This window comes from Sus scrofa, chromosome X (assembly GCF_054392235.1).
Source record: "Sus scrofa isolate SSC_HxYL_T2T_F1_AM1 chromosome X, Sscrofa_HxYL_maternal_Yorkshire_Landrace_v2.0, whole genome shotgun sequence".
Taxonomy (NCBI): domain Eukaryota; kingdom Metazoa; phylum Chordata; class Mammalia; order Artiodactyla; family Suidae; genus Sus; species Sus scrofa.
The window spans coordinates 51,961,328-51,988,544 of NC_139401.1; the positions used below are offsets into that span (position 1 = coordinate 51,961,328).

The 27,217-nt window shown below is 35.7% G+C and overlaps 1 protein-coding gene across 1 annotated transcript in view; it reads left to right on the forward strand.

The window, feature by feature from the left end:
- Positions 1 to 4,374, forward strand: part of FOXR2 (forkhead box R2) — a 69,087-nt gene extending 64,713 nt beyond the window's left edge. The window contains exon 7 of the mRNA XM_021080155.2: positions 1,302 to 4,374. Within this exon, the coding sequence (XP_020935814.1) occupies positions 1,825 to 2,772 (948 nt within the window). The 5' untranslated portion in view covers positions 1,302 to 1,824 and the 3' untranslated portion in view covers positions 2,773 to 4,374. The remainder of the gene's footprint in view (positions 1 to 1,301) is intronic.
- Positions 4,375 to 27,217: the final 22,843 nt, after the last annotated feature.

Sequence of the window (27,217 nt, forward strand, 5' to 3'; positions counted from 1 at the left end):
TTAATAAGCTGAATATTTCTGTGTTTCTGCTATTGTCAGTTCCCAACTGTGGAGGGGATCCATTAATTCCCTATGTGGGTATGGGCACAACATTTTTATTAGAGAAAGCTTCTTTGAGTTTTAAAAGATGAGTAGGGGTCAGCCAAGCCAAGGCAATTGGGAGTAGACCATTACAAGTAGAGGTGGCAATTTGAGCAAAGGGACATAGACAAAAAATGGGGGGAGGTGTGGTGAAAATCCCAGAAGTTCAGTGTTTCCAGGAGGTGACTATGAAGCAAGGAAGCTGAAGTGGTACATTAGCCTGGAAAGCTAAACGGAAGTGGAATTCTGGAGGACATTTTTGTTGCATTAAGTCATAGGATTTTATGTTATAGTAGAAAAACAGAAGAGATTATAGTATAGTGAGTAAAAGCACTGCCAAGCTGCTTGGATTTGAAACTCAGCCCTGACTTTTACTATCTATGTGTTAGGCTTCTTTTTTGCCTTATATCGTTTCCTTTATAAAGGGAGAATAACAAGATCACTTATGTCATAGGGTTGTTTTAAGGATTAATGAGTTAAGTCATGTGTGGTGCTTAGAGCAATCAATAATATTAACATTTGATATTATTATTAATTTTCATATTTATACACCAGAAAGGTCACTTTGCATGGGGTATGATTTTAGGAGAAAGAGGAAAAGAGTGGGGAAGGAACAATGGGGTGATTAGTGTGTGTCCCCAATAACTCCCATTGATATTTTCTGGATATTTTTGAAGTATAGTTCTATGCAATGGTTTTAATGAAATCACATACTTTATAGATGGATATTGTGCAAACTAAATTAAATTAAATCTTCCCATTTTGTTTTTCCTAAGAATGCCTTTGTGATGAACTTACTGGAAAGTCAAACTCTGTAGCTTTCAAGAACTTGTATGTCATAGTTAAATTTGGGGCCTGCTGTCTTCAGAGTACAGTTTAGAACTCAGTTCTGAGAAGGTGACCTGAGAGAGGGAAGCCAGCTAGTTCCAAGAACATGATTGAAAGTAACACAGTTTGTTTCTAGCAGGGATTGACTAACAGAGATCATCTTCTGATAGATACCATATTACTCTAAAACTCAGGTTACACATATTGCTGCCTCCTTTATATAGTATGTTAAATGTGATCAAGAGGCAGTGGATGTAAGGAAAGGATCAGAAGACCTGGGCTGTGGATCTAGTTCTGCTACTTACTTAGATATATAATCTTAATTATTATGTAGATCTCAGTTCCATTATCTGTAACATGAGGTTAATAATACCTACTACATTAACTTACAGGGCTGTCATGAGAATCATTTGAGATCATCTATGTGAAAGTACTTGACAAAAGGCACTTTAAAATTATTTTTTAAAGTATTTAAGAATGACTCAAAATATAATGTCATCTGTGCACGTTTGTTCCTTCATTAAATGAACTGAGCAAGAGTTGAAAGATATGCCAGACAAGCACTTGTTATGCAAGTCACCATAGTTTGCATATAATTCAAAATTTGTAGGTCCTCGCATGGGGGCTCCCTGCTGCCAATGAAAGCGCAGGAATTCCACCTCAAGCTTTTGTGCTAAAAAGCTCTTTTTAGTTACTTCTTTGAATTCTATTCCAGAACACTGAGGTTTCTCTAGGTCTGACCATTAATCAGTAGGGCATTGGTGCACCCTTTTCCAGTACTTCTATCTGCTTTTTAATAAGCTGTCTTGGTGAGATATACTGCAGCAAAACCGGTGCCCCAACAAGGGCTTTGAGAAGTGCCTCAGAGATCTCTGTCCTTTTGGAAATCTCGTCCCACCTGTCTTTCAACTAAAGATGGACCTAAAACTAAAAAATCCTGACTTTTGGTACAGTCTCCATGGCCAAGTCCCAGGGCTGCTGGACTGGGACATGGGAAATGAGTTCTTCCTGCCATGCACCACAGACCAATGCCCCTTAGCTGAGCAGAATCTTGCCAAATACAGACTGCGAGTAATGGAGTCCCCAAAGGTACCTCAAGAGAAAAGACCCAGTCCTGGCAAAGATGGTCCTAACTCTGAACCCAACCTGTGGATGTGGGTGAATCCCAACATTGTGTGCCCCTTTGGCAGCCAGGAAGCCTCAAAGCCCAGTAAAAGAAAGAATGTGGCAAGCATATTTCCTTCCCCTCAGCTCCTCCCAAAGGATGAAGAGTCTAACTGCTCAGAGGCCATAGTGATGGAGTCCCTGCCATCTTCCTCCGGCAAGCAATCTCCCCCACAAAAGCGGCTCACCTCTTCCCCCAGTGACTGGGAGCTCACAGAAGAGGAGACTGGGGAACAAGATAACAACTCTTCTGTGGCCCTCAAATCTCCAAACAAAGAATGCTTCCATAGCCAGAAGCTATGGCAAGGCGACAGCCAAGAGAGGAAATCTTGGCCCCGCCCCCCCCTCAATTACAGTCACCTAATTGCCCTGGCACTAAGAAACAGCCCTCCCTGTGGCCTCAATGTGCAAGAGATCTACAGTTTCACACAACAGCATTTCCCTTTTTTCTGGACAGCTCCTGATGGCTGGAAGAACACCATCCGACACAACCTCTGCTTCCTGGGCAGCTTTGAGAAGGTGCCAGTCAGCCTTCCAGATGGGGCCAATGCAAAGCCAAGGTCTGGCCTCTGGAGGCTTACTGAGGAGGGACACCGCCGCTTTCAAGAGGAGACTCGTGCCTTAGCCTCCGCTCGTAGGGAGAGCATCCAACAGTGCATGAGCCAGCCAGATGTGATGACCTCCCTTTTTGGCCTTTGAACTACCACTACTCCCTTTCTGGAACACTGTCCTCCTTACTGTGCCTACCCATGCCCTCATTGGCCATCATTAATTCATAAGCCTACACCACCTGGCAGGTGCCAAACCTGTATTTAACGACTGCTATGAGAATGGTATTAAATAAAATGAGAGGTGGATACAGAGGAGATAGCACTTAAATCCAGGTGCAAAAGCATGGAAAGTTGCAAAAGGATGGTGGCAATTGTTCTGCAATTTGAGCACAGGTAGGAAATCCTGGAAATAATAGCATGGAAGTGAAGGAGAGAAGGGCATATTTAATGAGAAAAGGAAGTCTGTTTATTGGAGAGTATGCTCACACATAAAAGCAAATGGTGGACTTTAAAGCATAAAATACAGGATAGAGCCAGGTTTTGGAGAGCTTCAAATGCCATGTGAAGATGTATATGTATAAAGAGAACTGGGATTGATGTTCAAAGCCTGAAGATTCAAATGTCCCCCTTCTACCATTCATCAGTTTTGTATCCTTTTTCAGTGACCATTTTACACTTCAGGGCCTCACTTTTCTCTTTTTGATCCTGGACTTCTCAGCCTTATTCTGCTTCCATCTACTTCCAGTACTGAAAATAATTCCAAGCAGCTACTTTTAGTTTGGATGTTGAAAGCCTTTGAATTGAGCCTATATTAAGTCTAAGGCTTTTGATTACAAAACTTTGCTTTCCATTCTTTCATTTATCAAACTTTTATTGTGGAAATACTAATGTGTCAAGGTCCATCTTAATTTCTGAGGATAAAATGGTGACAGTTTAGTGGGAGACAAACATATAAACAGATATTTGTAATACAAATGTGGTGAAACAGATGTGCAAAGGTTGCTGTGGAAATGGGGAGATATTTTTTCCTAGGAATGGCATTTTAAAGGAAATGTCTTTTGAGCTAGTTTTGATGAATAAATAGGGATTTGATGAGCCTATAAACTGGAGAAAAGACATTATAACAGCAACAGTGTAAACAAAGAAAATGCAGTTTTGGGGGGATGGCAGGAAGTTCTTTGTGGTTTAGTTATATTAGGGACAGGAGTTGCAAGAATGATAGGCAAGAGGCCTTTCCTGTACTTCTTAAGTGTTTGATTTGTGTGGGCTACTAGGAACTGGGAGATATCGGTATTTACTAAAAATGAAAACAAACAGTAATAAACATTTCAGTATTTGGTTTTCTAATTTCAAAATTCTTTTTTACATCTTTTCCATACAAATAAAGTTTCATTTATCAGATATAAGCATTGTTTTCTGCCTTTTATATTAGCGTATTGTTAAAGAGATATCCAGGAGAAAATAGATTTTTAAATGCATTTAGTTGCAAAGTCTTCAATAATGGGAATTTTAAAACACCTGTAAAATACAAAAGCAATTCAATATAGTTGTAAATCAATTGAAAAGTTTACATTTTTTTCATAGTAGTCTATTATAGCTTATATAAAACAGTATTAAATTAAGGTTGAGTTGCAAAATCAACATTCAAACAATATTCCTTGAGAAAATAATTGTAGATGCTACTTCTGTATCATAAGGCCAACAAAGTTAATAGAATACCTTGGAATTAATAAACTTTTCTGTTTATAAGTATTCAACATTTGCTTCTCATTTTTTCAAAATTAACACAAATAAAAGAGCCTGTTGTAAAATTAAGACTAGTTTTTATCACCAACTACATTTCTAATAAGACTTTCATTTTCAGAATTGAACCTTAAATTTCTGCTACAACTTGTATCTTGAGCTTTGAAAAACTATTCAATTTTTCCTGAACCTTCTTTCTGCTCTAGTTGGAAAAAGCAGTGGCTGGGCATGATGCTTCACTTTTCAGTTATCTCAGCTGATCCAGGTAATCTCTGGATAAGTTTCTTGCTCCTGCTTTTCGTTTTCACCAATATTCTTGTACTTCAAGTAACTTATTGATGGCTACTGCACTCCAGAGGTTCTTCTTTGTTCATTGATGCCAGCAGTGAACTGGCAACAGGGCTATTACTTTTCTTCCCTTTGGGAGGCTTCAAAATCAGTTTGGAGGGAATGGTGAACATAAATGAAAGCTTTGTAAATGTCAGTAGGTACTTTTGATATTGATCAGACCTGGTATACAGTTAATACACATATTATTTCCCTTGTGCTTGCTTGTGGCTGCCTTCTCACTTAATTTGTAAGTGATATTTTTTTCGTGTATTTATTTGAACTCAAACTTTTGGGTTGAGCAGAATGAGAGAAATATACGGTTGGCACAGGATTATGTTCATCTAAGCTAATGTCATCAATTGATCCTGTACCCTGCCTCAGTTAAGAATTGTCTGAATAAGAAAGTCAGTTATTTTAAGTGACATGCCTCTTTTCTCTGCCTTCCTTCTTTGAAGAGATTTCATCCTCTTTAAACACAGTATGAGGTTTTCTATCAGATTTATCTATCAAATCTCCCTTTCTCTAATTCTTCAAGAACCCATGGTTCTTCTGTATCAGTAGGCAAACTGTCTTTTAACTGTTATCCCCACTGCTAAATATGCTTCAATATCACATACTTGATGAGTGAGAGCAGTTTGAAGGACACTAGTGATCAATTTTCTCCAACTTCGTGTCACTTTTAGAATCTTTTTGGAAAAGTTTCCATTGGCTGGTCGCCAGTTTCAGGCAACTCTTCTGTCATCACATCTTTGAAATAAATTCATATTTTCTTGAAATAATCTAATTCTTGTTTAGTGATTTTTTTTTCTTTTCTGATACTGAATCAAGCATATAGTTTGCTTTGTAGAGCACTTATAAGTTATCTAAAACTGCAAGTTACTTCAGTGGAACAGACGCATCTTCCTGTCACGAAGACAAGAGGTCCAAATGATATCACAGCATTAGAAGACAGTCTAAATATGGACTCTTTTTCAGAGGACCTCAAAATTACCTAATAAGACAGTCTTCCAAAGTTGGATTCTTTCTGGGGGTTTGAGGAGGTGCTTTCCAGGTCTTCGGAGACCGACTCCTCTGGGATAGTGACAAAGATTGAAGACATCTAATAGGACAAAAAGCTGATGTCAGTGGGTGCCAGCACTAGGGGTCCTGGGTCAGGAATGACAACATGGTGGGATTCAGGATCAACAACAATGGGACAAGATCAGGGAGTGTTAGTGATGCAGGGTTCAACAAGGGTGGTAGGAGACAGGGGTTTAGGGTTGACAGAGGAGGCAGGACTGTCTACAGGCTTCAGCTCCCTAGTCCTTGGCAGTGATGGGGTTAGATTCACTGGTATCAAGCAGGGCTTTTTTTTTTAGCAAGGACTGAAGGAAGAGGGCAGGGCAGTGCTGCCTGGCCTTGTGATGGGTCCTGGGGCAGTGGCAGCAACTATCTAAAGCCTTCTGGGAAAAGACTTGAGTGAGCCACCCATTACCCCAGAACCAATGGCTGCAGTCAGCTCTTGGAGGCCTCCACATAGAAGGAGGCTGAGGCGACTTTTTTGCATGTTTCTAGTTGAATCTAATTCCAGCAATAACAATTGCACCTTTGGCACTGTCATGGTCACAGTACCACCAAGATCACACTGTTCACTCACAGAGAAGTTTTTGAAAATAGAGAATGACAAATGTGCATTTAAAACTTGGAACTTGGTTGACCTCCCCCACCCCCATGCTTTCACCATCTGCAGCTTCAGTAGTCTCTGTGATTACAGAAACAGTAGATAGTCATTCTCACTTTAGAGGAGCTCTAAAATGACCAAATAAATAATGGAATCAGTTGTTCCGCCATCCAACTCATGTTGAAATCATTCCTAGAAACAGTGAAAAATGGAACAGGGTTAGTGCCCTTAAAGAGATTAGTCTTGTAGGGACAAAGCTTGATACATAATGGACATGAGCACATAAACAGCCTAAATTTGGTCAAATTAGCAGACTACTTTAGTATCATAAGCAGCTTTTTCATAGATGCTTTCTCACCTGTAAAATACAAATAATATTGGCTTTAAAGATGGCTGTAAAATTTTAAGGGAGAATTTATGTGGCAATTTCCTGCTATATAAAATAGGTGCTATATGCTTATTCTCTCTCCCATTTAGGATTATTAATTGTATTGTAGATGATTAAGTACTCTGTGCTGGAGGTCAAACAGAATCACCAGCTGGCTTTTCTCTCTTTTGTTTATTGGGAATAAGAAAAAAAATTGTAAAAATTACAAACAGAAACCTCAAATAAAATAGAGTTGAGGGGCCAGAAGGGGGAGTGCTCACACTCTAGGACCATGACAGATCAATAGGAAAAAGACTTTCTCTTCTTTGCTAGCAAGAGCTTAGCCAATGAGAGATTCACAACTCAGCCAATGAAAAGCCACTATACTTTGAACTCTCAATTCTTCCAATGGATTCTTTGTTTACCATAGCCCTCCTAACTTCCATTTTCCCTCTAAAATAATTCTTCTCTCTTTGTTGAGAGAAATTGCATGTTGCTCACAATGGTTTTAGACCCTGAATTGCAGTTCTTTGCTAATCCCAAATAAAACCATTGTTGATGTAGAAATAACTGTCAGTCTAATTGTTTTCAGTCAACACTTTGGTGGCCCATATGGGGATTCAGAAAAGATTCCCAATGACTCTGAGGCTGGTGAGCAAACAGGTGCAGTACCAACATGGAGCCCATTGTTTCTCACTGCTTCTCTCTTTAACCATGGAGTTTAAGGGTAAGTCATTCTCCTGGATCTGAGTTTCTGCCCTTTTTGCATTTTGAAACTCTCCAGGTTTGATATTTGGGATCTATTTAAAGACTACATCCTTTCTGGTTAAGGACTTGTTCTGTATGTGAGTACTCATTTGACACTTCAACCTGATTTTTTTTTAATCAGGCTATTCCAACTGGAACTATGCTAGCGTTGGACCTGATTCATTTTGGAACAGGGGCTATTTCTCCTGGAACTGGCTAGCCTTTAGTCCATTCCTTTTGGAATAGGGCCTATTCAGTTGGAACTGCACTGTTAAGCCTTGGCTGTTCCATTACAGTTCTACTGTGTAACCTTTGGCCTGGCTCTTTGGGAACTAGATAGTTCCATAGAACTAGCTGGTATTGAGCCTGCATGCTGTTTAAGCTGTTTGAGTTGAAAGCTGTTCAAGCTGCTTAAGCTGTTTAAGCTGTTTAAAATTATCCTTTTATTCTATAAAAAGGAAAACTTCTGAGAAATGGGATCTCAGATATCTAAATATTTTGAGAGCCCACCCCCAGAGAGACCCTGGCTGATTTTTATGTTTAAAACCATAGTACTTTCTTATGCACATTTTAACTAAATGGACTTCCCCAACCAAAGGAAATTTAGAACATCAAAGGCCACTACAGGGAGCTTTTGAAATCTGCAAACTTACTTTCCTTAAAGTCAAATTGGAGAACCATAGCTCTAAAATTTCCAAAATTGAATAGGACACATTTCAGTGGTATTTTAAGGCTTCTAAACATTATCAGGAGCCAAAAATTGATTAGATTAACTGTGGCAAACAAATGGTTAAAGAAAGACAAGATAGCTTCCAAAGCTTCATGCTCTTCTTTCCCAGATCCTTTGTCTCATGCTCCACCTCTGGCTTCGTCTTTATTCTCTCCCAGCTCCTCATGTTCAGGCCTTGCTTCCTTCTATACTACCTATATGTCCTCTATACCCTTAGTTCCCTCATGCTGTTTCTCTCACCAAATTTCCCCTTTCCCTTGAAAGCCCCCCCACACACACACTTTTTCTTGGAAACAATCAGAATGTGTCCCTTTAAAATTAAACCTTCTGGAGTTCCCATAATGGCACAGTGGAAACGAATCGGCCAGGAACCATGAGGTTGTGGGTTCAGTCCCTGGCCTCGCTCAGTGGGTTAATGATCCAGCGTTGCCATGAGCTGTGGTAGAGGTCACAGGTGTGGCTCAGATCTGGCATTGCTGTGGCTATGGCTTAGGCCTGGAGCTATAGCTCTGATTAGACCCCTAGTGCCTGGGAACCTCCATATGCTGCAAGTGTGGCCCTAAAAAGCAAACAAACAAACAAACAAAACAAAAAAACCTTCTGAGGATACAGAAGCTAAACCCCATAATTTCTTATATTCCCTGGACTAAAACTGAACTGTGAACAACAGTCAAAGATGCTCTCGTGTAACCAAAGATCATCACATATTTGCTGAAGAATTTAATGTAATCACTCAAACTTATCAACCTGGTTGATAGTTTATACGCTTGTCAGGGAAAGCCAGGCCCAGCATTGGATGAAAACTGCTGATAATGAAAATACTGAAAAGTCTCTAGAATTACAACTGGGAGACTAGCTTGCTGACTTATATGATCAGCCTTGGGGAATCATTAGGCAACTTAATTGGGCCATACTGAGGGCTTCTCCAAGGCCTGTTGATTAGAACAATATTCCAGGTTTGCACACACACACAAATCTGTTTATGACATTGCAGTTGACTTCAGATTATTCTGAACAGATGTTAATTCAACCAAGGAAGGTTTTAACTCTATGTTTATTAATGTGATAAACTAGTATCCTTCCCATCTAGTAAAAAGGACCAGCATGGAATGGGAAACTATGTCCACTCCAGATTTAGTTTACCTAACAAACCAGCTCTATTGAACTCTAGATGTGTCATGTAAAGGAAGACAGTCAAAATTCTTACTCCTCGAATCCAGCAAATGAAGGCTCCTAAACAGACCAAAATCCCTCCAAGTTTATGCTATTATTGAAAAGAGCCAGGACATTGGAAAATAAATTGCTAAAAATATAATTGCTTTAGGCACCTCCAGCCTCTAGCCAGCTTTCCAATTTCCTCCTAATTCTCAATGATGGAACACTGAGGCACTACAGGGGCTCTCCCGAATCCTCCTTTCTTATAAGCTTGGATAAACATTTCTCCAGACTGTAGATAAATCTCTTCCAGCCCTCCAGTCCTAACTGACACTGGAGCCACACTTTCAGTGTTTAGCCCCACTAATATAAAGCAGTCCCTGCCTCCACTTCTATCAATGTATTAAGCCAAGACTTTTAGAGAAGTAATATGCCAGAATTTCTTTCTCCTAAAAGGGGGAAATGATTCTAGAATTTGATAGTATTCATCAAAACAGCCAAACAGGTGAATTAAAAGATCCTTTGACATATATTTGTTTTGTTTCTGATGGTACATTCTGGAAACACTGATTACTTATTCACATTGAGTCATCTACCCTCTTCTTTATGGGCAAAGTCTCCAACTGATATTGATAAAATTCACAGCATACCTTTCAACAAGGTTCAAATAGATCCCATAAATCCTCTCTCCAGAATTAATCAGTACCTTATAAATAAGCAAGCCCTTACAGGTATAAAGTACATGATAGAAAAATTCAAAGCTCAAGGCCTTATCATCCCTTGCACTAGCCCCTGTAATACTCCTATTTTGCCTGTGAGGAAATATGAAGGGTAAAGGTTTGTCCAGGACTTCAGAGCAATAAAAAAAATTGTTGTCATTCAACACCCTGTTGTTCCTAATCCACATATTTTACTAGAATCCATTCCCACTAGATATAATTTTCTCACTGTAATTGATTTATGCAATTCATTCTTATATTCCAGTTGATGAAGCTAGCCAATACCTTTTGCTCTCACTTGGGAAAATAAACAAAACCTTGCTGAGGTTCCTTCTTAGTTGTCACTAATTTTGAGGAATCATTCAGATGATATAAAGTTCCCTACAGGTTCTACTTTGTTGCAATATGTGAATGATTTGATTCCTTGCTCTCCTTCTCTAGCCTCCTCATAAGAAAAGAGAATCCCTTTACTAAAGGTATGCCTTAAAAAGAGACATAAAGTCACCAAAGAAAAATTGCAGTTTGCCCAAAGCCAAGTTTGATATTTAGGCATCTGATATCAGAACAAATGCTATACCTAAATTTAGATAGAATTCATTGTGTCCTAAGTTTCCCAAAATCTCAAACTAATCACTAACCACAAAGTTTTCTCAGGCTAGTTGATCATTACTGAATTTTTTTAAAATGGTCAAAGGATTTGAATAGACATTTATCCAAAGAATACATACATAGAAATGTCCAATAAACACATGGAAAGATGCTCAGTATCATCTGGCATCAGGGAAATGCTAATCAAAATCACGAGACACCACTTCATATCCACTAGTTGTGCTTAACAAGTCTTGACAAAAATGTAAAGAAATTGGAACCCTCATACACAGCTGCTGCTTTGGAAAATAGTTTTGCAATTCTTTTTTAAAAAATCAAAAAAAAAAATTTAGCCACATCCACGACATGCAGAAGCTCCAGGGCCAGAGATTGAAACCAAACCACAGCTATAAGCAGAGCCACAGCAGTGACAATTCCAGATCCCTGAACCACTGACCACCCAGAAAACTCCCACTTTTTCAGTTCTTCAAAACAGTACCATATGACCCAGAAATTCCCCTTCTAGGCATAAACTCCATAGAATTGAAAACATTTCCAGAAAAAAACTTGTATATTAACAATATCCATGAAATGGAGTATTAATTCAGCCATAGAAAGGAGTGAAATGCTACTACAGGCTACAATATGGATAAACTTTGTCAATAGTTTATAAATGCAGTTTATAAAAATTTATGATATGTGAATTATATCTCACTAAAGCAATAATAATAATATCTCACTAAAGCATAATCAAAATTTATGATATGTGAACTATATCTCACTAAAGCAATAATAATTATATTTCACTAAAGCATAATCAAAATTTTGTGAAATATCTAGAGTACTACAGGTTATAATTAGAGAGTATATGAGAAATCTACCAAAGCCAGAATCTTTAGATCAAAAGATAAATACATCCAATTATTTGAAATTAAAAACTTACACATAGTAAAATATAAACAAAAATACCATAAATTAAAATGTGTAACTGATGAAAGACAGATTACCATCCAGAAACAGAGTTCTTTTGTTTTTTAATTATTTATCTTATTTTTATTAGAGTGTAGTTGGTTTACAGAGTTTGTCAATTTTTACTATACAGCATAGTGACTCAGTCATACATATTTATACATTCTTTTTTTCACACTATCTTCCATTATGTTCTACCCCAATAGATTGCGTATAGAGCAGGACCTTATTGCTTTTCCATTCTAAATATGAGTTTGCATCTACCATCCCCCAAATCCCTTTACATCCCGCTTTCTCATCCCTCTCCCTTGGCAACCACAGGTCTTTTCTCTATGTCCTTGAGTCTATTTCTGTTTTGTAGATATGTTCATTTGTGCCATATTTTAGATTCCACATATAAGCGATATCATATGGTATTTGTCTTTCTCTTTCTTACTTCACTTCATATGAAAATCACTAGTTGTATCCATGTTGTTACAAATGGCATTATTTTGTTCTCTTTTATGGATGAGTAGTACTCTGTTGTGTGTGTATATATATATACCACATCTGCTTAATCAATTCATCGTTGATGGACATTTAGGTTGTTTCCATGACTTGGCTATTGTGAATACTGCTACAGTGAACATAGGGGTGCATGTATCATTTTAAATGAAAGTTTTGTCTGGATATATGCCCAGGTAGTTCTATATTTAGTTTTCTGAGGAACCGCCATGCTGTTTTCCATAGTGGTTGTAGCAATTTACACTCCCACCATGTAAGAGAATTCCCTTTTCTCCACACCCTCCCCAGCATTTATTTTTAGACTTGATAATGTTGGCCTTTCTGACTGGTGTGAAGTGATACCTCATTGTATATTTAATTTGCATTTCTATAATAATTAGTGATGTGGAGCATTTTTTCATGTGCCTACTGTCCATCTATATGTCTTCTTTGGAGAAATGTCTATTTAGATCTTCTGCCCATTCTTCAATTGGGATGTCTGTTTTTTTGTTGTTGTAGAGTTGTATGTGTTGCTTGTATATTTTGGAGGTTAGGCCCTTTTCAGTTGCATCTTCTGCAAATATTTCCTCCCATTCTGTGAGCTGTCTTTTCATATTTTTTAAATGTTTGTCTTGCAAAAGCTTTGGAGTTTAATTAGGCCCCATTGGTTTATTTGTGTCTTTATTGTCATTATTTTAAAAGATGGATCAGACAAGATGTTGCTGTGATTTATGTCAAAAAGTGCTCTTCCTATGTTTTCCTCTAAAATTTCATAGTATTTGGCCTTATGTTTAGAGCCTTAGTCTATTTTGAGTTTATTTTTGTGTATGGTGTTAAAGAATGTTAAAATTTCATTTTACATGTAGCTGTTCAGTTTTCCCAGTACCACTTACTAGAGGGACTATCTTTCTTCTACTATATGTTCTTGCTTCCTTTGCCATAGATTATTTGACCATAGATGCTTGGGTTTATTTCTGGGCTTTCTATACTGTTCCATTGATCTATATTTCTGTTTTTGTGTGGGTATCATACTGTTTTGATGACTGTAGCTTTGTAATATACCTTGAAGTCACAGAGACTGATTCCTCCAGTTCCATTTTTCTTTTTCAATATCGTTTTGGCTATTTGGGGTCTTTTGTGTTTCCATACAAACTTTAAATATTTTCTTCTAGTTCTATAAAGAGTGTCATTGTAATTTGGTAAGGATTGCATTGAATCTGTAGATTGCCTTGGGCAGTATAATCATTCTGACAATATTGATTCTTCCATTCCAAGAGCATGGTATATGTTTTGATCTGTTTGTGTCATTTTAATTTATTTCATCAGAGTCTTATAATTTTCAGAGTACAGGTCTTTTGTCTATTTAAGTAGGTATATTCCTATATATTTTATTCTTTTTTTAAAAGTTTTACTGAGGTATAGTTGATTTTCAAGGCTGTAATAATTTCTGCTGTACAACAAAGTGATTCAGTTATACAGGTATTCACATCCATTCTCTTTCAGATTCTTTTTCTACATAGATTATCACAGAATATTGCTTAGATTTCTCTATGATAGACAGCAGGTCTTCATTGGCCAATCATTCCTTGCACCTCAGTGTGCATGTTCCAATCCCCCCCACATTTCCGCTTTGGTAACCATAAGTTTTTCAGTCGGTGAGTTTCTGTTCTACAAATAAGTTCATTTGTATCCTTTTTTAGACCCACATATAAGTGATACCACATTATGTTTGCCTTTCACTGACAAACATCACTTGATATGATAATTTCTAGGTCTATTCATGTTGATGCAAATGGCATTTTTTCATACTTTTTTATGGTTGAGTAATATTCCATTGTGTATATGTATTACATCTTCTTTATCCATCCCTCTGTTGATGGATATTTAGGTTGCTTCTGTGTCTCAGCTATTATAAATATTGCTACATTGAACATTAGGTGGGATACAAGTATCTTTTCAAATTTTGGTTTTCTCTGGATGGATGCCCAGGAGTGGGATTGCTGGATCATATTATATATTTTATTATTTTGATGTGATAGTAAATATGGTTTCCCTGATTTTTCTTTCTGATCTTTCATTATTAGTATATATAAATGCAATAGATTTCTGTATATTAACTTTTTATCCTGCAATTTTACCAAATTCATTAATTAGCTCTGACAGTTTTCTGGTAGTATCTTTAGAATTTTCAAATTATAGTATCATGTCATCTGCAAGCAGTGATACTTTTACTTCTTTTCCAGTCTGGATTACTTTTATTTCTTTTTCTTCTCTGATTGCCATGTCTAGGACTTCCAAAACTATGTTGAATAACAGTGGTGAAAGTGGACATCCTTTCTCACTCCTGATCTTAGTGAAAATGTTTTCAGTTTTTCACCATTGAGAATGATATTAGTTACATAGTTGTCACACATAGCTTTTATTATGTTGAGATATGTTCCCTGTATTACTACTTTCTGGTGAGTTTTTATCAGAAAAGGGTGTTAAATTTTGTGAAAAGCTTTTTCCGTGTCTATTGAAGTGATCATATAATTTTTATTTTTCAGTTTGTTGATGTATATCACATTAATTGATTTGTGTATATTGAAGAATCCTTGCATCTCTGGGACAAATCCCACTTGATCATGATATATGGTCATTTTAATATATAGTTGGATTCAGTTAGCTAATATCTTTGAGGATTTTTGCATCAATGTTAATTAGTGATATTGGCCTGGAACTTTCTTTTTTTGTGGTATCTTTGGTTTTGGTGATGGAAGCCTCATAGGATGAGCTTGAGAGTATTCCTTCCTTTGCAGTTTTTTGGAAGAGTTTTGAAAGAATAGGTGGTGACTCTTCTCTAAATGTTTGATGGATCTTCTCTGTGGTGGGGGGAGTTACCAAGGTGCAAGATCTTTTTCTCCTTTCAGCTCATTCCTAAGGGTGCAGGTCTCATCCTGCTTCCTTTCTCATCTTCTCATTATTTTTCTTCCTTCTTCTTTCTTTTTCCCTACCTGGTTTTGTGAAGTTTTTCTTGCTCTATCAGAATGCTGATGTCTTTTGTCAGCATTCAGCAAATTTCTGTGTGAACAGTTTCACATGTAGATGCATTTTCAATGTATTTCTGGGAGTAGGTGAGCCTCATGTCCTACTACTCCACCATCTTCTCTCATCTATAAACATTTTAAATTCTGAAATTCTATAATTTGAACAGTAAATAAGCATATATAGTACAAAAATTCAAAATGTCTGAAAGGGTACATTAGTGAAAAGTTAGTTTTAAACCACTTTTAATGATTTATTTATCATACATGTCAAAAGATAATTTTTGAAAAAAGTTAACATCATGACTCTCATACAAATATGAAAATGAGAAAGTGTGTAAATTTTTCTTTTACTCATTCAGTGGAGAAACATGACAGTTGTTACAACTTGTTCAAAGGAAAAATTAATACAGCACAGATATATGTGGATTAAAGTAATATTAAGGTGAGTTGCAAAAGGAGGCTAAAGTGGTTTTCCAACTGGTGAGGGGAGGTAATTACATATGAACCTGAAGGTATTTAATTTACATATCTATCAGATACCTATAATTTATAAAAATTTGCAAAATAGCTAGAGACTGTTAACATGGCTGGAGTATACTAATCCAAGGACCTACTATAAACAATGAATAGTTTTTCACTGAAGCATAAATTGTCTCTTAAAGGATTTCACCCTTCTCTCTGATCAAAATAGTCTCAAAGATTATTCTTGTTCACAAAATAATGCTGATCTATCACAATATATTTATTATTATTATTTATATATCTGGAATAAGAATTTATGTGTTTTTCTGAAATTCCAGATTAGATTTTTTAAGCAACCTGAGGCTAGAAAGCCAAACCAAAAACTCATGACAAGACTTCAACTATAGTACCTATAAATGTGGGCAAATTCTCTTCTCATGGTACTCAAAATACTCTGGAAGTTTCCTAGACTTGCCAGGAAGTGACCTGTCTTATGTGTAAGGCAGGAATCTATGTAAACTTTATGCCAGGCCAGTTTTCCAAAGAGGGTTTTTTAAGAATTGACTCAATAAATTCAATCTCAGGTCCCTAAAAGTGCCTGATTATATCCAATTAAATAACTATCATTTTCAAATATGACATTCCAGTCAAAGCCTTGATTGCATAACCATTCTGTCCAGTTATATCCTAGTTACAAGGAAGACAGATTCTTATTGAACCTATGCACATATTGCCATGAAAATAAGACTATTCGATAATAACTTCAAAAGTATAGAAGAGTTAGGCAGAGAGAAAAAGGATACCACTTACAAATGTCTTATTTCTGTTTATAACAGTATAGTCTACAAAATTGTTATAGGTTTTATTAAAAAAGGAAAGGAGTTTCTTATATACCCAGATGATAGAATATTAAATGTCAACAGTATTTCAAGTAAAATCCAAATTTATACCTCATCCTAATTAAAGTTCATTGAGTCCTATGCAATAAACTGTGCTTCTGCTTGATCTTGAGTTTAGCATTCACACAAGCCCATCTTGCTTTTTTGCTAGAACTATGGACATCCTGACTTTTCCTCTGGAATATTCTCGAAGTTATATAAGCAATGCTATCGAAGCCTGTGCCTGAGAGTACTTTTTCCACAGGGCTCTGAGACAGATTTTCTTAGTGAAAATAAAGAACTCAGGTCTGTAGCTGAATGAAAACATTTTCACTGAAGCAGCAGAGTAATACAAAAACTTTTGTAGATGCCAAAAATCTTAAACTGGCTGTGGTTAATTTATTACCAATAATATTCAAAAATAAAAGATCTGATGAGAGTCATAGCAAGTTCCCTTAGGTGGTTTGAAAACCAGGAGGACTGAAAGCAGGGCTTTAATAAACCTAGACTCTTATGAAGAGCATGCACATGCCTGCTTACTCCCAAAGTAGAGAAAGTAAATTGAAACTACCCATGGCCACTAGCTGGTCTCCTGCAAACACTTAAGTGTGCACCCCAGGCCCAGCTGAGCACCCACTCTGGCCCTGATTGCTCCACAGTACAACTTCACACAAGGATGAAGGCTGCTACAACTAAGAGGAGTGAACATTTTGGAGCACAGAGATGGTGTGAACCTTGCATGGAATCTGAACAGAGCAAAGGCAACCACTGCTTACACTCCTGAAAGCAGCAAGTTGCAAGAAGTTTAGAACTCTGGTTCAGGGCCACAGCCTGTGCATGACCTATGCCTAGCACCCATTCTTGCCCCTCTTACTATATAACACAGCTCCACACTATGGTGAGGGCTGATGCAACCAAGAGGAGTGCTCAGTTGTTGGGGATGATTTGGATTGGACACAGAAAGACATCTGAATGGGGTAAGGGTGGTCATCGCCAGTGCTCACAGAGGCAGCAGATCAGGAGTGGTCCAGAACTTTGAATGGTAATGGAAGAGCCACAGTCTGCCCTGACTCATGACAAGTTCATTCTTTAGTCCTGCTTACCTCTAGGGCAAAGAGTGCCAGTGTTGGGAGAGGGGAGAGCACATATTAAGAGGGAATGGAGCCAGCTCAAAACTGACCTTCAGGGTGTCTACTCATGTTAACTTGAAAATGGCCCAAACCACCAATAGTTTGGTGTAGACCACTGAGCAGAAGAGAAGGTCCAGCTCACATCTATCTCCGGCCCTAGTACCTTCATCTCCATACCTATGACCAAGGTGATAACTGCCAGCACACACTGAGGGGAGACATGACTCATGCTTATATCAGATCCAGCTCTCCCACCAAAACTACTGGGAACTCATAGACTGTATATGGATGCTCCCACAAAAGAACACCACTTCAAAACTTGGATAGGTATCTGTTTCACCTAATTTAATAGAGACAGAGATAGTTAGGTGAAATAAGAATACAGAGGAATTTGTTTCAAATAAAAGAACAAGAGAAAAACCCTGAAAAAACAACTAATGAAACAGAAACAAATAATTCAACTGACAAAGAGTTCAAAACAGTAATAATGATGCTAACTGAATTAGGTAAAAGAAAAAACACCATGAGAATATTTAAAAGGAACTAGAAAACATAAAGAAGAACCAGTCAGAACTGAGGAACACAATAATGGAAATTAAAAACACACTAGGATAATTAATAGCAGACTGATATAGAAGAATGCATTAGTAACATGGAATAAGTGATTGATGGAAATCACCAAATCAAAGCAAGTAAAAAGAAAAATAATTTTTTTAAATGAGAAAACTTAAAGGGCTCTGAGACAATGTCAAGCATAACAACATTTGCATAATAGGGGTCCTGGAAGCAGATGAAATAGAGAAAATGGTTGAAAATGTATTAGATAAAATATGGTTGAAAACTTCCCAAACCTAATGAAGGAAATGGATATCCAGGTGTAAGAATCACAAAGAGTCAAACAAGATGGACACAAAGAGACCCACACCAAGACATACAATAATTAAAATGACAACATTAATGAGAGAATTCAAGAGGTGTTCCTGCTGTGGCACAGTGGGTTAAGAATCCAAATGCAGTGGCTTGAGTCACTCGGAGGTGCAGGTTTGACCCATAGCCTGGCACAGTGGCTTAAAGGATCCAGCATTGCTACAGCTGCTGTGTAGGTTACAATTGCAGCTTGGATTTAATCCCTAGCCTGTGAACTTCCATATGCCATGGGTACAACCATAAGAAAGGAGAGAGAAAGAGAGAGCAAATTCAAAGGAAAACAGTTATTTATAAGGGAACCCCTATAAGTTTATAAGCTCATTTTTCTGCAGAAACTTTGTAGGCAAAAAAGGAGTGGAATAATATATTTATGTACTGAAAGGGTACAACCTAAGTTATTCTATCCAGCAAAATTATGATTTAAGAGAGAAGAAGACATAAAGAACTTCTCACACAAGCAAAAACTAAAAGAGTTAATCAATACAAAACCTACCAAAAAAAAAAATCTTAGAGACTTCTCTAAGTAGAAAACAAAAGGCTCCAATAAAAAGCAAGAATCTATAGGAGAGTTAAAATCCCACTAGAAAAGGAAAATACATATTAAGGACTGTAGATCAACCACTTAGGTAAATAAGTATAAAGATTAAAAGATAAAAAATATAAATAAACTCTAAGTATAATACACAATTTATCCCTTGATAAACATGAAGTTGTAGAATATGACATTAAAAACAAAACATGGGGGAAGGGAAAAAAAGGTAAATGTTTTAGAATGTGTTTGAATTTAAATGAGTACCAGTTTAAAATAAGTAGATATAGCTCAACATACATGAACCTCATGGTAACCAGAAATCAAAAACCTAAGGTAGATACACAAAAACTAGAAAGAAACAAAAGCTTATCACTAAAGAAAATCATTAAAATACAAAGGAAGAAACTAAAAGAAGAAAAAAATCACACAAAAAAGATCTACAAGAACATCCCAAACACAAGTAACAAAATAGCAATAAGTACATACCTATAAATGATCACTTTAATGTCAATGGACTATAATATAAGCTCCATTCAAAATACATAAGGTGTCTTATTAGATAAAAATAAGAACCAGCTACATGTTGCTTACAAGAGACTCACTTCAGAGCAAAGACACACACAGACTGGAAGTGGGGGATGGGAAAAGATATTTAATGTAATTGGAAATGAAAATAAAGCTGAGGTAGCAATATTTAAACAAAATATACTTTACAACAAAAAAACAAAGGCATTATATAATGACAAAGGGATTAATACAAGAGGAAATAAAACTTAACATAGATATACTGAATATGGGAGCACCTAAATATATGAAGCAAATATTAAGAGACAGAAAGGGGGAAGTTGGCAATAGTACAATACTAGTAGTAGACTCTAGCACCCGCTTACATAAATAGATCATCCAGATAGAAAATCAATTAGTAATCAGTCATCTTAAATGACATATTAGACCAGTTGTGGTTAATAGGTACCTAGTGAACATTCTCTCCAAAAATAACAAAATACACTCTTTTCAAGTGCATGTAGAACTTTCTCCAGCATAGATCACATGCAGTGCCACTAAATAAGTCTCAACAGATTTAAGAGGATATAAATTATATCAAGCTTGTTTTCCAACCACAAGGATTTGAAACTAAAAATCAATTAGAGGAAGAAAATGGGACAAACACGAACACGTGGAGACTAAATAACATATAACTTTACAAAACCCAATAAATTAATGAAGAAATCAAACATGAAATCAGAAAATACCTAGGGACAAATGAAAAAGGAAACCTAACACTCCAAAATCTATGGGATTAACCAAAAGAAGTTGTAAGAGGGCAGCTTAAAGTAATTCAGGCCTTTCTCAAGAAACAAGAAAAATTTCAATTAAAGAGTTTAAACTACCAACAATAGAAGTTAGAGAACAAAGACCACATTCAGCAAAAAATAAAAGATCAGAAGGAAAATAAAACAGAGATTTAAAAACAATAAAAAATACCAATGAAAACAAAAGCTGTTTTTTTTAAAAACATAAATTAAAAAATTGATAAGCCTTTAGCCAGGCTCATCAAAAAAAAAAAAAAAATAGAGGGCCCAAATAAAACAACAATTGAAAGAGGAAGAATACGAATGCCACCAAGATATGAAAAAAACGTAAAAGAATACTATCAATATGTATATGCCAACAAAAACTTCCAAGACTGAATCAGGAAAAAATAGACGATCTGAACAGACCTATCACCAGTACCAAAATTTAATTTATAATGAAAAACCTCCTACCAGTGGATATCTGGAATATTTGTATATATAATTTATTTACTTATGTTAACCTATTAATAAAATAACAGTAGAATAATTATTCTTTCAGGTTGATTACTATAATACTCATATTTGCAGTATGTGAGCATTGTAAAGAGAAACACATTCTTGGATACCACATAAAGTATAATATCTAGAATAAGGAAAAGCACACATGATTTAAAAAATGTATTTACCAAATTATGATGATTATAATTAAGTGTACTTTAGGAAAGTTAATAAAGAGAAATATTTTGTATAATAGGAAAAAAAGGTATTACATTAATATGTATTCCAAATAATACAAGAGTAAAATGATACATGATTAATTCTACCTCCTGAACATTCAGTTTCTAAGGAAATGTTATCTTATTCCTATGATCAAAAGTCAGTATAACTTACAACTGAAGTTATAAAATGAAATATGAAGGAGAGGGATGATTTTTCACATACGTACATCAAGTTCAGGCCATCAAACAGGCCAATGGCCAGAGGACACAGTAGTGTCCTAGAAAGGTAGCTGAATGCATTTTTCAGTACATGGACTGAAAATACACACTTTCATCCCAATTCTTATTCCAAATCTCAATTAAAACGTATGCTTGCTAATATTTGAAAGTAAAAACTAGCTTCTTCAATATGAATTACAGTTTTCAATAATTAATCAACCTTAAGTAAACACACTAGAAAAAGCTAGTCTAATAACCTTAAAACAAAAGTGTCCTCCACCTGTCAGTCCATGGAAAGCCACTATGGATGTGAAATATTTATATTTTCTATGCATGAATGTGTTTTTTAAATGAATATTTATCCTTTTTATGTAATTAAATGGAATATATGCTCACTCATAAAACTAGTATTAGAAGATTCTTGTGAAGCAATTTTACAAATAAAACATATAAAAGTTTTGATAGTATTAGTTTACTCCCTTCCTCCTCTCTCTCTCATAATCTCATTTACTGTAAAATTCTTCATCTTATAAAAATCATCAAGTAATTAAAAAGTAAATATCAATTACTCAATAATAACATCAACAGAGAAGACTGAGTTTCTAAAGAACAGAAACTATATGCTAGTCACCATTGTTGACTCAGAACCTACCGTAATGCATGCCATAGGGAGATGCTAACTACTAGACTGTTTAGTGATGTTCTTTCTTAACTGTGAAATAAACTAATGCAATTATAGATATTATTTTCAGATAAATGGTACATAATTAAAAAAAAAAAAGCTCCCATCAAACAAAATCCAGTAGGGAATCCAGGATTTGACAGCTTCACAGGAGAATCCTACTAAAATTATAAAAAAGAGACAATGCCTTTCCTTCCTAAACTTTTTCAAATAAACTGAAGAGGAGGTGACACTCCCAAATTCATTCTATGAAGCCACAATCACCCTGACACCTATACCAGAAAAAGACTACAAAAAAGAAATTCACAGATCAACATCTCTCATGAATATAGATGAAAAACCCTCAACAAAATATTAGCAAAGTGAATTTTAAAAAATACATTTAAAAATTTGTACACTATAATCAAATGTGTTTATTACAGGGACATAAGGATTGGTTGATATCCAAAAATCAATTGGTATGATAAACCACATTGACAAAAGGAAGAATAAAAATCACATGATCATATCAGTAGATGTGGAAAAAACATTTGCTAAAATTCATCATCCATTCATGATAAAAATTCTCATCAAAGTGTAGTGAAAACATATGTCAACATACTAAAGGCCATTTATAAGAAACTCACAGGTAATAATATATTCAACAGTGAAAATTTGAAAGGTTTTTCTTTAAAATGAGGACTGAGACAAGGATGTCCTCTCTCCCAACTTCTATTTAACAAAGTATCAAAAGTCCTAATCATAGCAATCAAAAAGAAATAAAAGTTATCCAAATTAGAAAAGAAGTAAAATTGTCACTATTTGCAGATGACATGGTACTTTATGTAGAAATCCACCAAAATACTATTAGAATAACTGAATTTAGTATATTTGCAGGATACAAGTTGAATATGCAGAAATATGTTGGTTTTTTTATAAGAATAATGAACTATTAGAGAAAGCAAGATTTTAAAATCACATAAAAAAGTATAATACACCTAGGACTAAATCTAACTAAAGAAATGCCAGAACTATACTCTGAAAATATAAATACAAGAATAAATACAAGTTTTCCCACTTGTCCGAAAGAAATTGAAGATGATAGAAAGAGATGGAAAGATATCCTGTGTTTATGGATTGGAAGAATTAATATTGCTAAAATATACATACTACCCAAAGCAATCTGCAGATTTAATGCAAACCCTACAAAATAACAATGACATTTTTCACATAACTAGAACAAATAATTTTAAAAATTGTATGGAAACACAAAAGATCACAAATGGCCAAAGCAAGCTTGAGAAAAAAGAAAACTGAAGATATTATGCTCCTTGACTTCAGACTATACTACATAGTTACAACAATCAAAACATACAAACACAAATCAAAATCAAAATTAAAAAATAGATGCACAAAAACAGATCAGTAAAACAGAAATAAATCCGCATACCTGTGGTCAATTTAACTATGACAAAGAAGGCAAGTATATACAATGGAGAAAAGACTGTCTCTTCAGTAAGTGGTGCTGGGAAAACTGGACAGCTACATGTAAAAGAACGAAATTCGAACATTCCCTAACACCATACACAAAAATAAACTCAAAATGGATTAAAGTTCTAAAATACCAAATTCTGTTCTTCATTAGAGTCTTTTATATTTTGAAAAAAAACTGACACTTTGTTTTAGGATCAATTTCAGTAGATCAAAAAGGTCAGAAGTAATTTTATAATATTACTAAGATGTTATTAACATGCAATGTATTCACCATTAATCATTGCTATCTTCAATTTAATCAGTACTTTAACAATAAAATACTTATCAGTTGTGATTTCCAACATAGTATATATACAAAATATTGATGTGTATACATCAATAGTTAAAATCCACAGAAAATATCTTTGAAGCTCTCAGTATGCTTGAAGAACACAAAAAAAGCTTGGAGACCAAAAAAAAAAAAAAAATCACTCCTTTAGAATTAAACATTTTTCTTTTTTTTTCTTGAAAAATAGAAATATGCATACAGTTGTATTTCTATAAAAACACTTCACCTATGTATAATCTTATTGACATATTAATTACAAGTTTGACCATAGTAACTAACTTTTATTTCACAGAGAAAACTGGAAGGTGGATAATTGTGAACTGTCTCTCACATGCTAGCACTTTGTTGCAGATTAGCAGAGTCCTTTGGGAAATAAACAATTCTGATAAGAGAAGGTCCTCAACACAATTTACTAGTGAATAAGCATTACAGATTTACTTGCATGTAGAACTAGCATGAAAATCTGTATAGTATCCGTACAAAACTTCACACAAATTTATATGTTAAAGTAGAATGAAGAACAATAGGAACAACTAAAACTCCTCTTACCTCCTTGAAAAACAGTTGCCCTTTGTCTTCTGTATTATGAGAAAAGCTAACTAGAGATATATATTTACAGTTCCAAAGGTCAGAAGACCTATGACCTTGCATTGTAAAAGATCTATGACCTTCCTCTGAGGTCTATCATGGTTTTTTTTTTTTCCTTTTTTTTTTTTTTTAAGAGCTGCTCTCAAGGCATATGGAAGTTCCCAGGCCAGGGGTCGAATCAGAGCTACAGCTGCCAGCCTACACCACAGCCACAGCTACGCAGGGTCCGAGCTGCATCTGTGACCTACACCACAGCTCATGACACCACCAGATCCTTAACCCACTGAGCAAGGTCAGGGATCAAACTAGCATCCTCATGGATCCCAGTCAGGTTGTTAACTTCTGAGCCACGAAGGGAACTCCGAGGTCTATCAGCTTTTAAGGAGACAACTTAAAGAGGGGAGGGTGGAGAGGCAATGGCTCTTTATTAAACAAATAACATTCAGTCATCTTACCCTTGCAATCTGAAAGCTTGATCATTTTATCCTCATAATTGTTCCCTCTTGGTACTAATCTATACTAACATCACAATTTTCTAATCACTGCCTTTGCCTTATCCATGTTTCTCCGGGCTATTTGCAACCATTGAAATATCTAGCAAATCCAAAGCAAAATACAAAATAAAGCAATTATCAGAATTGTAATAGAATGAATTAATTAAGAAATTATGTAAATGGAACATGACAGCTATTTGGATGACAGTAAGCCTTTTAGAATACCCCTTTTTTTTCAGTTGAGTGCTTTACTAATGTCAAGTATTCTCGAAAGCTTAAGTTTTAAGTCTTTTGTGGAAGTCACAGACCAGACTTCTTATGATGATGTCATTTTTTTTTTTCGTCTTTTTAAGGCCACACCTGTGGCATCGAAGGTTCCCAGGCTAAGGGTCTAATCAGAGCTGCAGCTTCCAGCCTACACCACAGCCACAGCAATGCCAGATCCAAGCCATGCCTGCAACATACACCGCAGCTCACAGCAATGCCAGATCCTTAACCCACTGAGCAGGGCCAGGGATTGAACCTGCATCCTCATGAATACTAGTTGGGTTTGTTACCACAGAGCCACAAGGGGAACTCCAAGATGATGTCTTTACATAGAAAGTATGCATTTGGTTGAGTTCTTCTTTCATTTTAGTGGTAGTATCAGTGATCAGCAACACCTGAATGTTTACTTCCAGCATATTGACAGTCTATTTCATCTTGAGAACACTTTTATGAAGATGAAGTCTCCTGTCTGATATGGATGGCTGATTTCTTTTGGTGGATACTTTCATGTCCTTATTACTTAATGTCTCAAGATTCCCAAAGAAGAGAGAGAAGCCTTTTAGAACATTGACATGATTATGCAAGGATTCAATTAATCTGGGCATGAGATGGGTCTCAGGCCTATATTCATAGGCCTGCCAAACAGAAATTATATTATTTTTAAATAAAGGCTAGTGGCAAAGATATAGGCCATTTTTTTTAGATGATCATGTTACTGAATCTTAGCCAATGAGTTGGAATGATTTTTTTTTAGTTTTATTCATTTTTTTTCTCACTTGTCCTAAGGACAAAGGATAATCAGGAACACAATAGCTTAGAAGAATTTGCAAACAATTGAATAATTACTGATGTTAGTGAAAACAAAATGGCTTCCTCTGTCTGATTTGGTATTTTCAAGTATCCAAAAAGTGGAGAATATGGATTTCTTAACACTGCTCGAGCATCTACCATAATAGAGGTTCAAGCCATGTCGATGCCATACACACAGAATATATTATATTACACATGTGTTAAATCCATCTGCCACCAGGTTTCTGGTGAAGTTTATTAGGGAAGAATTTCCCATAAATTTACTGGAGAGACAGAGGCATAAAAAGATAGTTATCAAATAGTATATATCTAGAATTAAGCCCATTTTCATGTTATATAGACCAGTCTACAGCTTTAGAGTATGAGAGCTAGACAAATAAGGTCGGAGGTTTCTTTGAGAATGCAATGCCACAATTGAATATTGAGGTACAAATAAAAGTTAATCATGCGGAGGAAGGTTAAGACATTCTAGGTGAAGAAAAGAGTTTGCACAGAAGCATAAATACATGAAAAGAAACAGGATTCTTTTGGGACCTTCAAGTAGTTTAAGAAAGTTTAGATGAGAAAACATGAGTGAGGCTGTTGAGGTAAATAGGATCAAATCTTGAAGGGCCTTCTGTGTCATCTTAGCCTAGCAATACATGGAAGGATTTAATAGAGGAGAGTAATAGGTTAGAAAAATCAAACATTACAACCAGAAATATGTGTATAATGACCATCAGTCTTAAAACCTGATATGTTAAATCTTACAAAATCTCAGATACCCATGTGTTCTATTACTACTTCCACCATTCATTCACTGATAGAGTTGAAATAAAACATGAAATTCATAATAGCATTTAGAGGCTATTGTTCTTCAGACAGCCTCCCAGCTAATCTATCTTTGGACATAAAGGAAGAGAAATGGCAGCGTACTCCTTCATTAAGTGTTTTCAGTCTGCCATATCTCTGCATATGCTTGTCTCATTTTTTTCAATATCCTTCTTTAGTTTCTGGTTGCTTTTCTTACTGCTGTCTTGGTGGCTGCTTCTAACAATTTTGCTTCCTTTAATATTTTGTTGATTTTAATAGTTACAGGCTTAGAAACTATATAAGTGAACCTGTTAAAATAGTGTATAAAATTATAGTAAGTAGGCATTACTTAGTATTCATTGTTGATAATAAATAGGGTCCATTTGAGATGCTTTTCCATTATTAAAGTAACCATAAGTTTGCATTCTATGTCTGTGAATCTGTTTCTGCATTGTAAATAAGTTTTTTTGTATCATTTCA